The following is an 18061-nucleotide window of genomic DNA, read 5'->3' as shown; positions in this document are numbered from 1 at the left end:
CGTATCCTAAGAAAATATGCAAAATAGCAACTTAAAAAATGTAGAACACTTAGCAGTTTCTCCCACTGGAATTATTTCCTTCAGTATTGGCGGTTCACAATCTTTGCCTTTCCTTGGAGAGAAAGGCAAGCCCAGAGAACACATGAATGCAAAGAACAAGCTGATCACATCAAACCATTCTCATTCTGACATCAACAAAAGCTAACTGGACCAACAGAACTATCAACATTTTCAAAATGAGAGTGATAGGATAGGACACTTAATTCCTATCATTCTACCTGAAGGTCAAGGCTTAATAAAAAAAAAAAAAGTGAGTGCATGTCTGGTAAACACAATATCCAATACAATTTAGCATGTGTGTAACTCCACAAGCTCAATCACCAGACTATGTAAGAGAGAGGAAAAGGGAACTGAAATTGTAATGAGGGCCAGCACTTTATGCCAAGTACTAGGTACTTTTACTTATGTTTTCTCATTTCATCTCCACAGTATTATTTAAAAGTAATTATACCCGTTTGATAGATAAAGAAAGCTGAGGAGCTGAGAGGTTATATGAGTTGTATAAGGTCAGCCAGCCTGTCCCAGACTATTACATATTCCTAGGCTCTGGAGAGAAGATAATTTTCCTATGCCTGCAAAGAAGTCAGAACTACATTGTCCTTTGTACATTCAGGTATTCTTAGGCAGTTCTCACTCTTACATAAAGTGACCTCACCACACCTTTTAATATCCCTCCCTTGGGAAAAGCCCCAATGAGCTTGGACTGAAAAGGCACAAGCATTTCTTTTGAAGGGAAGATAAGCCTCTATGTTATACTCTTTCCCAGCAATCTGTCCATCCATCCACCGATCTTTCCATTCTCTATTTACCAAGTACTTTGTCTGTGCACAAGGAACCACGTTGCATGCCCTTTTTGAGAGGTACATTCACAGATTTCTCGACACATTAAAACTTGATATCCTCAACACATTCAGAGGATGTTTCAGAGAACAGCTCTATGTCTGGAAATAGAGATCATTTCCCTTACTCATAGATGAGAAAAAGGGAGGGAGGGCAGAATTGAAACATTCAATTAATTCTCTTTCTAGAAAAACACTAGAATGTAAACTCTTTGGAGCAGGAGTTTCATACGGTTTGTTCATTAACATATCCACAGGGCTTGAAACAGTGCTCAGCACATAGTAGATACTCAAAATATTTGTTGAATGAATGAATGAACAGGCAAGCAAGGCAACGGTTAGGGAAGATGGAAGGAAAGGTGAAGAGATAAACTGAGGAAGGCATGGCTTGCATGGCATCCTCCCAATCAGGATCCTGAATCAAGAATTCGCAGTAACCTTCAGACAGCTTCACATACTTCTTCCAACCCCTAGAAACTTACTTTGTTGAGGGCACCGGCTCCTGTCAGAATTAAGTAAGAATTTTCAACCTGGATGGTTCTCTGTCCCAGCCGGACAAGGTAAGCCCCAATTCCAATGGCTCGGCATGTAACCTTAAAAAAAAAAAATTATTCAAGTCACATATTTATATCCCCTCCTAAGTGGTAGAAACTAAGGAACAGATATGTAAAACTCACATTAACAGAAATTAAAAAAAAATACTGCTTTTATAAAGTTTAATAACAATACTAAAAATAGAAATTTCCTGGTCAAGGAAAAGAAGATACAGAACTCATACAATGATTCAAGTATTAGCTCCTTTATGTCTCATATTTTTGCCCATTTCACAGTTGCTTGGCATCGATATTAGAGGTATGAACAAATAAAGTAGTAAGAGGAGAAGAAATTTAAGCTGTTAAAACTCTGATAGAATATTCAGAGAAATAAATTAAACTAAAGGCTAAAAGTAGATTATCAGGTTTATCTGGGAAATTCAATTATTTACACTATCCTATCTTTCCATGATTATCTACAATTAAAATCAAATTGTAGATATAAAAACTTTAAGAAATGCTCTTGTTTTGGATTGAATAGCAGGGATGGGGCAAAAAGAATCCCAGCTACAGAGTCAGCTCTTCAAAAATTTCACATTCAGGCAAGATTTACCAGGCTAATGGTGATGATCTCATCATAGGCCAATGAGGCTTCTCCAGCAATCATTCCAGAACCTCGAAGGTTCTCTGCTCCAAGGCCCTCTTCCTTCCCAATAATATCAGTTATCTTGTACCTATTGGATATAGACATGCCAAATTAGGACAGTTTAACACAACAGCAACAATCTTTTAAAAGAATAATCACCATTAAAAGGCTACTAAAAGCATACAGAAAGCATTCTGGAAGCTTATATATAACCTATAATCTTTACTCATGTATCTTTCCTTCGTAGCTTGGTTCCTCTTTTGTCTAGAGGCAATCCTATATAACAAAAGCCTAATATGCAAACTGTCCCTTCTATCAGGAGTTTGACCGCTCGCTATGACATGCTCTGACCACCAGAGGGTAGCATGGAATATGGCAGGAATCAGTGATGCGGCACTGGCAGCAGGCGGCAGTGGAGGCGCTGCCAGCCCCAGTGGGCCCCAATGAGAGCAGGACCATGCAGGATGGTGGAAAAGGTGAGCAGACGGCGCCAGGCCAAGGTGGGTACAAGCGAGACCCAATCGCCCCGCAGATGGTGATCAGCAGCAGCGGTGGGGGATGGGGCCACCACTCGGCTCCCAATCATTGAGGGAGCCGGGCAGGGGTCGATGACTCAGGTAGAGGGGGGCGCACGGGGACCTGGAGGTCCCAGGGCCCAGAGGTCAGCTGGGACCTGCCCTTCCACACTAGACGCTCACGCTTCGATTGCCGGCCAGGCCTAGGGACTACACCCATGCATGAATTTCATGCACCAGGCCTCTAGTATGGTATAAAAGAAAGAGCAACGTCTAGAACTAAGTAGATATATTTAAATCCCTGCTCTGACACACACATCAATGTGACTTTGGGGATAACAGTAACTTCTATAAAATGGGGAATGGGATAACAGTGTCTACCTCTAAGAGTTGACACGAGTTAAATTAAAGCAACAAGGGGAGGGTTTGCCACATAGATGGCTCTCAGATTTTAGAACAAATTTCTTAGAGGCAGAATCAATGCACATTTCTACAATAAGCAATAGCCATTAAATCATCAATTTCTGATGTTACATAGGAACAAAAAAATCCAGAGGTGTAGTGAGAATGATAAGCCCTCATTCTATAGTCAAAAATTCTCTCTCTTTCTAAGACAGGGATGAAGGGGAAAGTCAAGACAATGCACTCTTATCCCTACTTCTCTGTAAATATCAAGTGTATGCACGAGGGTTCCTGGCTACAGGCCTCTGGAGAGGCAGGTGGAATGTGTGTAGAAGTGAAATGCTGGCCAACTTGTCCAGAAAGCATCCTGTGGATCCAGTGGGAGCCACTCATCTGTCTTCTTGGCAGGGGATTAGGAGTGATAACTGATAATGGGAAATGGGAGATGGGGAATGCAACTAATAAAAGAAAGAAAAAATACAAAGTTAGAAGTAGAGATGGGCATATATTATTTATTGTTCCATGTGTACCCAGAAGGCTTGGCACTGGGCATAGTTTTATAAATTGAAATAATAAATAAGTATCCCATAGTGGCTCTTAAACTACTTTTTTTTTGCCCCCATATTTCTCTGCTCCCTTCTTTACTTCGAGCCCTCCATCAATTCATTTTCTTTGTCCTTGCTATTGGTTTGTGACTTTGCATCTCTGCTTCCCAGTTTCCCTTGCCTTTCTATTTTTAGCTTCTCCCCAAAATTTTCCAATTCTTCCTTTGGCTCTGTATCTAGACTCTAGCTTCTAGAGTTACATTACAGGTAAAGCTTATCGTCCTTAAGGAGTTAATGAGCCGCATTAATTTAGCAGAGGGCGGAGAGAGATTAATGTGTTCTTTTTATAAGATTCATAAGCCATACAGTCACAAACACTCATGGACCCAGTCAGCCTTCCCTGCAAAGCAGATCTTTTCCCTTCTGAGGACTGCACATTATTTCACAGGTGTTCATGATCTGTTAAGTGCCCTCTTCTTCCATTGTATTACATGGAAAAGAGTGAAAATTTCCCACATTCTGCTCTATGATCTGAGTTTTCTATCATTGAGGCTACCATTCTTTAAAGTAGTACCAAATTTTAATCTATATAATAAAAGCTTAAGGGACCATTATGGTGAAACAACCAGAACGACCAGTTGCTATGATGCGCACTGACCACCAGGGGGAAGATGCTCAATGCAGGAGCTGCCCCCTGGTGGTCAGTGTGCTCCCACAGGGGAGCGCCACTCAGCTAGAAGCCAGGCTCACGGCTGGCAAGCACAGCGGCAGTGGCGGCAGCCTCTCCCGCCTCCGCAGCAGCACTAAGGAGCAGTGAGCCGAGCGGTAAGGAGCAGCGAGCAAGTGGGCAGTAAGAAGCAAGGGGTCCCAGACTGCGAGAGGGATGTCCGACTGCTGGCTTAGGCCCGCTCCCCATGGCAGTCGGACATCCCCCAAGGGGTCCCGAATTGAGAGGGCACAGACAGGCCGGGATGAGGGCACCCTCCCCCATCTCCCCAGTGCACAAATTTCATGCACCAGGCTTCTAGTCTTATATAATAAAAGGGTAATATGCAAATAGACCAAACGGCAGAACCGAACAACCAATCAAAGCATAATATGCTAATGATATGCTAAGACTGCTCAACAGCTTGCTATGATGTGCACTGACCACCAGAGAGCAGATAGTCAACAGGTTGACCAGTCACTATGACGTGCACTGACCACCAGGGGACAGATGCTCTGACTGGTAGGTTAGCTTGCTGCTGGGGTCTGGCCAACAGGACTGAGCTAGATGAGCCAGACAAGCCCTGGAGCTCTCCCTCGGTCCCTCCCCGGCCCGATCGTGCACCAGTGGAGTCCCTTAGCCTGGACTGTGCCCTCTTGCAACCCGGGACCCCTCGGGGGATGTTGGAGAGCTGGTTTCAGCCTGATCCCGCAGGCCAATCCCCTTGGGAGGGTACCAGACGCAGGGCTCATGGCTGGCGAGCGCTGCTGTGGCAGGGCGAGCCTCTCCCAATCGGGACTGATTGGGCACAAGCCCGCGGCAGGCACAGTGGGGCTGGGATGAGCGGGAGCAGTAGGTAGGAGCTGCAGGTGGTGTTGGACTGCAGGTTTTGGCCCAATACTTACAGGCCTCCCAGAGGGACCCCACCTGTGCACGAAGTCGTGCACCAGGCCTCTGGTGTTGTAAAAACCATTACATAGTGCAATAAATTAACAAAACACATTCATATATATCATTTTTAATCCTCACAACAATCCAGTGTGATAGGTAACACCACCTCCCTTATTAAAGACAATAACAGCAACAGCCAGGATTTTTAACTGTTTACTATGTGCTCATGCTATGCTAAGGGCTTTACATATATTAGTTTAGTTGGCCTTCAAATTAGAGATGAAGAAACTATAGCTCAGAAAAGAAAAACAACTTGCTTTAACCAACTTCATTGGTAATAAAAAAAGAAAAACCCAGTTAAAATAACAAATTGTTTATATGTTATTTTATTAATTAACAATTGATATTGGCAAGGGTGGAGAAAAACTAAAGAGGAAAAACAAATCCTACCTAATAAAATGGTAATATGTAAATTACCATCACTCTGCTATGCCCACAATTGGGCCAATGGTAGGCGCAGGGGGCGGGACTCGGGGTGGCCGGGGTAGCCTATTGGGCCAGCGGGATGCTGAGCTCGCGTCGCCAGTGGCGGCGCGAGCTCAGTGTCTGCTCAATGGCTGTGCTGCGGCACAGAAGGGGCCTCTGGGGCAGCGAGCTCACGCACGTCCCACCGCGGACCATCAAAAGCGTGGGAGCTGGGTGCCTGTCTGCTCCGGCACCAGGCCTTTTGGAAGCCTCCGGCACGCCGGAGGCTTCCGAAAGGCCTGGTGCACCAGCAGACAGGCACCCAGCTCCCCCGCGATCGAAATCGAAAGCATGTAGGGGACCCTACACGTGCATGATTCAATCATGCACTGGGTCTCTAGTAGTATTATAAACTACCAGTGGGAGTGCAATATGAAATCATAAAAAAATATTTAAAATGGATATATTTTTAAACCAGTAATTCAGTTTCAGAAATTAACCCAAAGGAAATAGAGATATTCCTAAAAGTTTATATAACAAATGCTCAGCCCAGGGAGACTAACAGTGAAAGTTTGGAATAGTTTGAATGTTCATTTATGTTATATTCATTACAATGAAATACTATGAAACCAGGTTATTCTCAAATAATATTTTTAAATATACAAAAATTTTCCCAAAGTAACTTTTAGTGAAAAGAACAAATTAACAAAAGTTTTCCTATTACAGCCCAATTATTAGGGGAAAAATACATATATAGAAAAGACAGCAAGAATATACTGCACATTAATAATTGTGTCTCTCGGCAAAATAAATGAACAAACGAAATAGAAACAGACTCATTGATACAGAGAGTAGACTGATGATTGCCAGAGGAGAGAAGGGTTGGAGGGCTGGGTGAAAAGGTGTAGGGATTAAGAACTACAAACTGGTAGTTACAAAACAGTCACGGGAATGTAAAAAAAGTACAGCATAAGGAACATAGTCAATAATATTGTAATAGCCCTGGCTGGTTTGGCTCAGTGGATAGAGCATCAGTTTGCGAACCAAAGGGTCCCGGGTTCGATTCCAGTCAAGGGCATGTACCTTGGTTGCAGGCTCTTCCTGGCCTGGGCCCTGGTCAGGGCCCCTGCAGGAGGCAACCAATCGATGTGTTTCTCTCACATCGATGTTTCTCTCTGTCTTTCCCTCTCTTCCATTCTCTCGAAAAGTCAATGGAAAAATATCCTCAGGTGAGGATTAACAAAAACAAACAAACAAAAAATAAATAAAGGTGATTAAATGTTTATAAAAAATAATAATATTGTAATAATTATGTACAATACAAGGTGGGTACTTAAAATATCAGCGGTAAACCACTTTGTAAGATATATGATTGTTTAACTACTATGCCATATACCTGAAATTAATACAAAATAATATTGAATGTAAACTGCAATTGAAAAATAACATTAATAAATATTGTGTCGCTAGGTAGGATTGTAGCTGATTTTTATTTTTTATTCATAATTGTTTACATGTTCTGACTTTTATAAAATGAATAAATATTATAAATATAATTAAGGTTTTTCAGCTAGTAAGTGGTAGACCTCAAATACAAACCTAAAACCTCTAAATATGTAACAAGCAATCTTCATTGCTCTTCAAGCTCATGACTAGGATAGTAAGGAAAAAATAATCATATTCTCCTTCCTCTAATCCAGGGCCAAATTATTCTGATACATATATACCTACCTGGATTCTCCTTCATCCTCCACATGTTCACAATGGACAGAGTTGAGAGCACTGACTCTCTTATAATCTTGAGGGGTCAGATACAAATATTTGTATCCCTGTGAAGCACAAATAGTTAACTCATTATCTGCCATCACCACATAACCAGAGGACACAGCAAAGCATGCATAATGCAGCTTGTTCCAAAGCTAGCTTTAAATTGCCACATCACTTCTTAGAGTTACTGTCTAATAGATTACTAGCATAGACAGTTCTCCTTTGAAAGATGGAAGTGCCTATTTCTCCAGTCACTGACTGTCTGTCCTTGAAACAAGATGTCTTGTAGCTGCAATGCCAAGTGTATTCCATTTATTTCATTTTCACTAGGGTTAAAGGGTCACTTTCTGATCTCTAGTGACACCTCTATTAAAAACATAAACACAAAATTAAAGAATTATGTGAATTACTATGCTTCACTTTCTCAAATCCATAATATCATAAAAATATAAATGGGTATGGGATAATTGAAAGAATCACAATATTGGATATTCAATATTAAAATCAGCAGTCTATGCAGTGCTAATAATCAGTAACCACTGAACTCAAGCCTTTTGCTTTTTTAAATAAACAACTCCTAATGCCTATTTACATTTTAAAAATTATACTAGCATTTCATAATTGATTTACTTTTATATATACAAATATATACTAACATACAAAGTAGAGTTATATGATAGTGTGTTTAATTTAAGTGAATTAGTCACTCAGCCAAAAAAAAAAAAGTAAACAGAGAAAAACATTTTAAATACTTTGAGAAATTATGCCCACCATTTAACTCAATGAATTAGAAGCTACATTTAGGCAGACACAGTGAATATAATATGGAAGGGACATGAATCTGCCATTGATTTTGCATGACTTATGACGAGAACACTTTGTAGCACTATCATTAGTATGCCAGTCAGCATATATTTATTGAGTGCCTATTATGTGCAAGATACGAAAATGGAAAAATGGAAACGAACAAAACAGATAAAAATTTCTGGCCTTATGGAACTTATCTTCTAGTAAGAGAGAACATGTACAAACTAAATAAGTAAAACACAGATAATGGGAATAATGTTTTACAAAAAATAAAACACAATATCACCAAAGAAGGCTTCATTGAAAGTGTCAGTTGAGCAAAGACCTGGAGAACTGAAGAAATGAGACATGAGGATATTGGGGGAGGGAGGGGAAACATTTTAACCAGAAAGAACCACAAGTGCAAAAGTACTGAGGCATGAGTGTGCCTAGTGGGTTCAAGGTAAGCATTTGTATGCTAAAGGGGTAGACCCAGTAGAGAGGGGGAAAATGATAGTACAAGAAGCGGGGGTAGAGGTGGCGGGGAGGAAGGGTGAGATGTGTTGATCTACAACTTTAAGTTGGCAAGAAGAGAAAGGATCAAGTGAACAAGAGGAGAGATTGGCCTTACACAGGAGCAGGGACCATTCTCCTAAAGTACAGGAGAGACGATGGAGAGTAAGGGCACAGATGCAGACATGTGGGAGCTTGTGAAAGCTGTCTTCAAATTGCTTCTGTTTTTTTTTGTTGTTGTTTGTTTGTTTTTTTCAGTAAATTGGACAACAAGGTCATCAGCTAAGAGTAAGGATTGGAGAAGGTGTTAAAAGTTTGAGGAGAGAAAAGAAGATGTAAGACTATCATTCAAAAGGTCAGTAAACTTGAATTTAAAGACCAGTCAACAGCACTTTGCATTTTTCTCTATCAATGTTCAGCTAAGTAGGTTCAGGTATGGGAGTAGGTGGAGAGAGCTGGATTTAAACAGGGCTGTAAAGGCACAGAGTAAGCAGAATGAAGACAGAAGCCAAAAAGTTGAGGGTGTAGGAAAGGTGGTACCTATAATGTGATTATAATAAGTAACCTATGATTGACCTTAGAATTTAAGCTGGATAGAAATAAAATGAGGATGTAAGGAAGAAGTGAGTAACAGATGAAGGGTAGTAGGATTAATAGTTGTAGGTCCTGGTGGGTTCAAAGGATTGCTGGACTTGGGTACTGAAGAAAGTGAGCTGCAAAGATAGGATGGAGGAGTGGCAAAGAAAGGGAAGCTTGAAAGTGAGATTATGGGAATGAGAGGCTAGGATGTCCCAGCAACTAAAAGAGGCAAAGGTTGAGAGGGAGTGACTAAGGTTGGGGAACACTATAATAAGCAGCAGCGGCAATATGGCACAGTCTGATGACATTGGATTCAAAGACAGAGGTTTTCAGAGAAAGGAGGGAAAAGGGTCTGGAAATAGCAACGAGGCACAAGGAAGATGCTGTTCCCCTTCCAGGCTTGAGAACACAAAAACAGAGAAATCACTCAGTTCCTAAGAGGGCTACAAAGGAAGCAGTGTATTTAAAGGACAGGCAGGTTTTAAGTAGAATACAGGCTGGAGAACAATCAGAGAAGAAGCTGAGGATATAAGGGATGTTGCTGATGACTGACAATAAGTTCTGGAAGCCACAGTGGAATAGTTTAAAGACAGACATTTTTTGTATAGCATGTCACATGCTAATACATACCTACTATTTCACATAGTGTTCAACCATAAAATCAGCAATATATCTTCAGAGATGGAGAAAAAACCAGGTGAACATATTGAGAGACAATTTGTTTCCAATATGGTTCACCATCAATACTGGCTTTCAAATTTAAACCTCTGCCTCTCCCCCACCTCTCTACACATGTACACACACATATGCATAACCATATAGTGTCTTGAAGTATTATTTTTCCTTAGTTTGTACCTTGTAAGGATCCTCAGGATCTACCCAGGCCACATGAAACATATGACGAATTTCTTCTGCCAATCCAATTCTTGCTCCACTGTTGGCTGCTACATAGATGCGTGGGATACCCTCTGCCCTGGCAAGCTCAGAAGCTCTGAGAAACAGCAAATCCTCCTGGGGCCCAAAGGACCCAATTCGGTATGTGATGTCATTGCCAATAACAATGATATCTCGGCCTTCTGGATACTCAGGACTTTTAAGGGTCATTTTCCAAGCCACCATGCCAATCTGCAAAAGCAAAAACAAACAAATAAATACGAGCTTCTTACATGCTGATTTTCTTTGTGGGTTCCTTGAAAGTATCGGACACAGCCTTCATGTAGATATGCATACACATTGCTAAAGAGCCAAGCTCCCTGTGAGAAACTAGAACACATATTCTAGCATATTTCTTTAGATCATGTTGAAAACAGCTGGTTTCCTGTGTATTTCAGTTATCTCAATTCCATCTTTGGGCCTGCTCAAAGAGGTAAAAAAAAAACAAAACAAAAAAGAAACCAAAGACAAAATGTACTCAGAATCCCTGTGGAAGAATGCCATGGCACTGGGAATTAATTCCAGAACTCCTGAACTTACATTATCTACTAAGACACTAGTTCATTTTTCTTTTCTTTTTCTTTTTTTAGATTCTTTCCTAGAAATCTTCAACATATGGAAGGACAGGAAGAGGATCACCTCTCATGGACTGCATAACTTTTGTGATTCTGCATCCTTTTACTGTCCTCTAGCACTTGGTAGGAACAGCAACATTCTTCACTGGCTTGCTTCAGGTATCTTCCATTTCTGCAAGAATGTAATATAGCTCTGCATCGCATTCTTGCGAGCACCTCTTGTCACTTTCTCCCAGAACCAGAAAACCAAAGAATGCAAGGAACTAATCTCTTGCTGCACTACGATCTATGTAAATCTCTGCTCTCTGTTCAGCAGCATCTGACCAGCCACACAAATAAATGATATTGACTTAAAAGGCAGGGGTGACATGTCTCTTCCCAAATCCTCACAGCCCTCTCCTCTTTTAATCTCCTTCTATATGAGAACTAGTCAATCCTACTACTTGTTTATTCGCTAGTTCCATTTCTTTTCTGTTCACTCACATTCCAGCTACAGCTGCAGTTTTTCATGTCTGCCTGTCTGTTTCCCTATACCTGGATAGAGAATGTTTTCCATCCCCCCTCCCATTTCTATCTTCTTTTCCTTCCCACCCCCAATACTCGGCCCCAAACACAAAGCCCACCAGATGAGCATTCCTAGTCCTGCCTAATGGAGCCCAGCCACATCTGCAGCCATGGTCCCTCATCCCCAGGCTGCTGCATTTCACCTCATTGGGGAGCCGGCCATCAAGAAGGACCATTAACAGATGTAAATAGCAGCATCCCTGGAAAGCCACATGCATCACCCAGACTCAACCGGGCCAGTGATCATAAGCTCTGAGTACACATTCCTCAATCCAATTGCACATCCACCGTAATCAGGCTGGTTGAAGCTTCCCACACAGCAATTTGTGATTCTTGGCACTAAGAAATATATATATGAAGCACCTACAGATGAATATAAGCTATTTAAAGTATTATACCATTGGCAAAATACAAATCAAAAAATGGATATAACACACAGAAAAAAATCCAATCACTTTCTGAGATCAGATATTACTTTATCTGCTCATTAAAGACAGAAAGGAAAGAGAAACAGATAATCTAAAAAAATAGTACAGAGAAACTCCAAATATCAGGGTAATTTTGGTCATGGTTTTAAGAAGCTAGTTAAGAGAACGCCTGTGTGGGAGAAATATTTTAGCTGCCTTCTCACGTGGCCCTCTAACCCAACATCTCTTCTGTTACTCAGGAAGGAAAAGCTATTTTCTCTAAATGCATCTGTAGTTAGAAAGACCCCATTTTACACCAAATTTTGTGATATATTAACCTTAGCCACCTAGGCCAGAAGCAACTTAGATGTAAGCCCTGAAGAATTTACTTCAGCATTTGCATGCTAATGCAAACATTGTGTCTCGGTGACACTGGGCAGGCAAATAATACTCTTATCTTTTGTTATTACCTGGGGACTCTAACTGTGTCACTTGGGCAGTCAGTTCAGCAATTGGCCAGGTCATTATGCTTGCAATATTGACTTCTAATTAGGTGTCAACCCAGCAGCACCAAGAACACACTACTCTTTATCAATGTTCTTTCCAAAGTTAATTCCTCATCGATGGTCCCCCTCTCCCCTAAAACTGTACCCTTACAAAATGGAGAGTGCTAGCCCAGTCTTAGCATAGTGAGACTCCTTAGTGGAAGAGATAAACATCTAAGAAAGAATCTATTGCTCAATTCACACTAAAATTTAGATATTATTGCTAATCAAATGATAGGTTACATAATGGTAGCATTGGCTTTGAAGTCAAACAAACGCATCCACACCCAGGCCTTATTACTTATTAACTGTGTGACTTGTGAAAATTACTTCATTGTGCCTCAGTGTCCCCACATACAAAATTAACAGCACCTATAGGTTTGATGTACAAACTATTAGAATTAGCATCATGAAAAGTTTTGTTCCTTTCTCTCTTCTCAACCTATCTAAATCTACCCATTCAAAAAGGTTCATTCAGATTCCATTTCCTTAGTAAAGCTTCCCCTAGCCTAAAGTGACCCTTTTCTTCTCTGATCTCCTACTAAGACTTTCATGTAGAGAATTTATTTGATAATTAATCATATACTGCCTAGGACTGCTTTGAGCTTGCCAGTTTGAACCATTATATCATCTCCAGTGCCTAGCAGGGTCTCTACACATAATATGGGAGTAATAAATATTTGTTGATTCCATAGTCATTTCATTTTTAAAATGATACTTGGAAAATAGTCATCACCAAGGGCTTAGAACATTGTCCATATCTCTAGGGATCACAGAACAACAGTTCTAAACATTAATCAACTATTTATTTTTTTAAATATCAAGAATACTAGTAGCTACCATTAATCGAACATCTATGACATGCTGTACTATACTAAATGTTGACCAATATGATCAACATTTAAAAGTTTAAAGTTAAAAGTTTAAGTTGGGTATGTCAGCCTGTGTTGGTTCAAATCTCAGCTTTATACTAGCTGTGTAACCTTGGACCCGTCATTTAAATTGGTCTAGCCTGAATTTTTCCAATTATAAAATGGGGATAACAGTATCTTTCTGGAGGGATTGTTGCGAGGAACACCACATTAGATTAGCACAGAGACTGTCTTATAAAAGTCCTCAAATAATAGCTATTATTATTATTAACTCAAAAGCAGCTGTTATTATTGCCATGAGAAAACTAAGGCACAGAAAAATTAACTATTCCTTATAGCTGTTATGAATTAGCTGAAACACTATGGAAAGATAAGTATCAACTATAATACACATACACGTCATTGAAACCTAAATGCAAAATATGGTTTCCTGGACTGGATCCTGGAACAGAAAAAGGAAATTACTGGAAAAACCCGGTGAAATCCAAAACAAGGTCTGTAGTTTATTGAATAGTATTGTAACCAACATTACTTTCTTAGTTTTTATAATTATACTATGGCTATGTAAGATGTAAACATTAGGAGATGCTGGCTAAAAGGTATATGGGAATTCTCTGTACTATCTTTGCAACTTTTCTACAAATTAAAATATTTTAAGACAAAAGTTAAAATAATAAATGGCATCGTGAAAACTTTTTTGAAGGGAAGTAAATTGTCTAGTGAGGTCATTGCTATTGATTTGGACTGCCTTATAAAATGACTATGAAGACTATAAATAGCATTCAAAAATACCCTCGATGTAATACTAAATGTGAGGAAGCAGTGTAACAAAATTGTATGTATACTACAATAACAAAATAGTGTGATGGTAAAGGGCACAGACTCAGAAGCCAGATTTGCTGACCATAAATCTAACAGAATCCGACTCTGCCAGAATAGAGGTTTAGTTTTCTTTCCACATAACCTTATGTAAGTTACTAACTTCTATGCATCTCAGTTTCCTTATCAGTAAAATGGGGGAATAATAACCTACTCTATAAATCTGTGAGGATTAAATACATGGTAAACCTTAGAACAGTACCTGGTACATAGTAAATGCTACAACACTAACTTTTTGTGAGGGAAAAACAGAAATAAAGGACATAGCAAAATGAGAAGATAGTTATTTTAGGATGATGGGATTGTGTGTGTGTGTTTTTTCCCATTATCCAAAGTTTCTTTAATATGTTTGCATTGCAGTGATAAACATTTAATAAAACAAAAATGTAATTGAAAAAGGATACCAAGTACCTCTTCACTGGGTGACAGGTACATGGGAATTTATATCATTATCTCTACTCTAGTGTATGTTTAAACATTTCCATCATTTAAAAAAATTTTAAGCAGAAAAAAAATCTCACCAAACTAATGGAGTTTCATATTTTATAAGAGATGACTCTAAATTTTAGCCATACTACAACACAGATCATATTTTATAATGACAGAGAGATATAAACATATGAAAATTAAAAACCAAGACTCACCTCAAAGGGAGAAGAATATCAGGAACTGTCTTCATTTGCTGAAAATATCATTTCACTTTTTAAAAAAGGAAATGTTCTACAGTGATGTGGTAGAATGCAAACATATGTATATATAGGTTTATACAATATTAATATCTCTACCTGAGAAGTAACTGCTTCAGTGTTTTTCTGGTCTGATGGTTAAATACATATTTATGCTTTAAAGTCAATATTTGTACACCAGACAAGAACAGTGCCTATCAGCTAAATACATATTTAGGACTGTACCACATGTATTACAAACATGCACTAAAATCGAAAGCTTCTATTTATACAGAGCCTTTCATCTTGAAGGGGGCTAAAGAGCTTTACAAACATATGTACATAAAGGGACGTTTGCACTGACAGGCAGGCAAGGTATCAATCCACCCACTCCCCTATTTCTTCCAGCAGACCAGAGAGGAACACATGGTGCCCACAGCTGCAGGCCTGTAACAGCTGCACAGACAGGGAACACAATGATCCACGTTGCGATGCGCAGTCACTGAAAGAGGGCTTCGATCTGAAAGCAGCAACTGCTCTCCTCAAGTGCAGAAGCACCACAGCCGCTTCCAAATTTGTGTTTTTAAATTATTCTCTACCAAACTCAACTAACTAATCACTGGACAAAATGGAATTTGATACAGCAAATGGTTTCTGAATGCAAAATACTTCCTGTCTGATGATGAAAACTAGGCTGAAAAACACTTCTTCCTGCCCTTGTTAGATGTAGAGAGAGAGAGAGAGAGAAAAAAGGGTCACAATATTCAGGAGAAATGGTTCAAAATATTCCATCTAAGAATAGCTTTGTCTCAGCGGATGGGGTCATTACTTCAAAAGACAGTCATATTCCTCCCACTCCATCCCATTTAATTAGGACACTAAGTTTCTTAGTCAAATTACTTTATATAGAGGGGTCTATCTATATTATCCTATATAATAAAAGGTTAATATGCAAATAGAGCAACCGGTGGAACAAGCGAACAACTGGTCGCTATGACATGTGCTGACCACCAGGGGGTGTGCGTGGAACATGGTGGGCTTCGGCAGCAGGCAGCAGAGCTTGGAACATGGCGGGCGTCTGCCACGGCGGGGTGGTAGAGCAGGTGAGTGGGAGTGCCAGACCAAGGCAGGGTGCCAGTCGCTGTCATCGGGATGAGCCTCTGGTGGTTACTGAAAATTCTTTGCTCCCGCATGCCACGGTCCCGCCCGGCGCTTGCACCTGCTGCTGGCGCTGGCCCCACTTACACCCGCTGCTGGCCTCGTTTGCTCGGCGCCGTCAGTGGGTGCAAGCTGCGGCTGCAAGCCCTGATTGCCCCTCAGGGCTTCTCCACCTCCCCTGCTCCAGAGGGGCGATCGGGGCCACAACTGCTGCTGGCACTCACTGCCCGCGACAGCCCCGCTTGCACCTGCTGCTGGTGCTGGCCCCAATCGCTCTGTGCCATCAGCAGGTGCAAGCAGGGCCTGCGCCGTCAGCATGTGGGAGCAGTGGGAGTGGAGCTGCCAGCAGACAGAGGACTGGGGGCCACGGTGAGAGGGGCTGGGCCGGGGTGCGGAGGATGGGCCGAGACCCACCCCTATACCCACCGCAGCCTCGTGACACAGTTCCTTTCAAGGTACACAAATTCGTGCACTGGGCCCCTAGTATATACATAATGGAGATCTGATACTGGAAATTGTGCAATCACTATAAAAGCATACACAAAGTGCGACAATGTGATTAGGAATACGACACTCACTGATTTTACCTAAGCCCAAGTTGCCTTGTATATTAACTGAAAAATAATCATCATCATCACTGAATCCCCTTGTGGCTTCTCTCTACCTCGCACATTTTTATGCAGGTGAAACCTAGTGAAAAAGGCCACTTTAGGACTAAGGGCTAAGGAAGCAACAAAAGGGCAACATGTAGCCACAGGGGGCTATAAGGAGAGTGAGTGCATAGTGCAGAATGAGCTTCAGACTCAGGCTCTTGGTCCTGGCGGTGTCAGCAACTTCTTTCCCCAACTGCTGCCTTGCTGAGGCACTGACTAACCAAGTGGTTCTAGCCACTACTGCCAATTATGTTTTCATTAATATAGCTATAAATCATTGGAAAATACTTTATTTCAGATGATTTTTGATAATAGAATGTTCTTAGCAATTAGCAAGTTTCTTAAGGTTAGGGTTATCAAACTAATTAGCTTAAAGCAAAAAAGGGATACAGACCAAAAGGGTTACTGTGAATAAGATAAGGAAAAACAGAAATAAATATTTGTTTTCCTTCTACAATTTCTAAGGAAGAAAATATTTCTTTGGCCACCGTCTGATTCTGGAATAAACACGTGCCAAGTGAGGGAGGAGGGAACGGGGAGGAGAAAGCAGAAGACAACAGTCTTATTTAACTGTTTTTATGTGGGCAAAATGATTTGTGCCACAGTATTTCCATAAGAAGTGGGACCATTATTTTCCTGTAGAAACACATTTGGTTTGAAAAGTATCACTGGACAGGACGTGAAAATCAAACCGAATGAATTATTCACAAGCTCCGATCAGAGGTGATCATTATTTCTGATGCTCCGAACAGTGATTAGGATTCTGCGCTGAGATGTCATTTTCTTACTGAGTAACACCAGCGATATAGAAAGACATTATCTATCTATCCATATATGTATTTTTTTCTCCGGGGAGGACTTTGGTTTAATGTTACTATAACAGATACTAAAAACATGATAATATTAACCTTTATTCTGATGGTGCCCATAAATGCCATTAGTTTGACACAAAGTGTCAACACTAATTATGACCCAAAGTTAACACCAAAATTGATATCAACATTAATTGTACTATCTGTGTGAACAGAATGTGCAAATGCACACATACACACACATACACATATACACACTCACACACTTTCCAAAGCTGCTGTTACTACAAAATAAAACAATATTAAGCTCAATAAAGAAATCTGAAGAGAAAGCTAAGGGACAAAACAAGATAGGATTTTGTTTTTAAGGATATAAGAAGCATCCATCAACTTTAGCTATGCTGTGGGAAGCAGAAAGGAAATAGCATATCTTTGCCACAATTGTCTTTCTTGTGTCTATCGCCTCATTTTAGGTTCAGCTGTAATAAAGGTTAGACTGTGGCTGAGATGTTGCAGCTTTACTTTCCATGCTAAAAGTCTAAAAGTTGAGTTTTTCTGGCAAAGCCTCCAGCAGCTATTGTTCTACTACTGCTACTGCCAGAAAGATAACTATCCTGCAAGGCCCTGGAGCAGCATACAAAGACTCCTAGAATGGCATGACAATTACCAGAGGGAAAGAGAGCTGGGGGAGGTAGGAGAGGGTAAGGGGGGATAAATAGTGATGGAAGGAGACTTGACTTGGGGTGGTGAA

The 18061-nt window shown here is 40.6% G+C and overlaps 1 protein-coding gene across 1 annotated transcript in view; it reads right to left on the bottom strand.

The window, feature by feature from the left end:
- The window catches only part of ACACA (acetyl-CoA carboxylase alpha), a 212024-nt gene that overhangs the window by 57850 nt on the left and 136113 nt on the right, over window positions 1–18061 (bottom strand). The window contains exons 42-45 of the mRNA XM_028157549.2: window positions 10103–10372; window positions 7334–7431; window positions 2046–2166; window positions 1382–1492 (exon numbers count right to left, since the gene is read on the bottom strand). Coding sequence (XP_028013350.1) covers window positions 1382–1492; window positions 2046–2166; window positions 7334–7431; window positions 10103–10372 — 600 coding nt within the window. The remainder of the gene's footprint in view (window positions 1–1381; window positions 1493–2045; window positions 2167–7333; window positions 7432–10102; window positions 10373–18061) is intronic.

Source organism: Eptesicus fuscus, chromosome 20, assembly GCF_027574615.1.
Source record: "Eptesicus fuscus isolate TK198812 chromosome 20, DD_ASM_mEF_20220401, whole genome shotgun sequence".
Lineage (NCBI taxonomy): Eukaryota > Metazoa > Chordata > Mammalia > Chiroptera > Vespertilionidae > Eptesicus > Eptesicus fuscus.
This window is presented reverse-complemented; position numbering and strand designations above follow the sequence as displayed.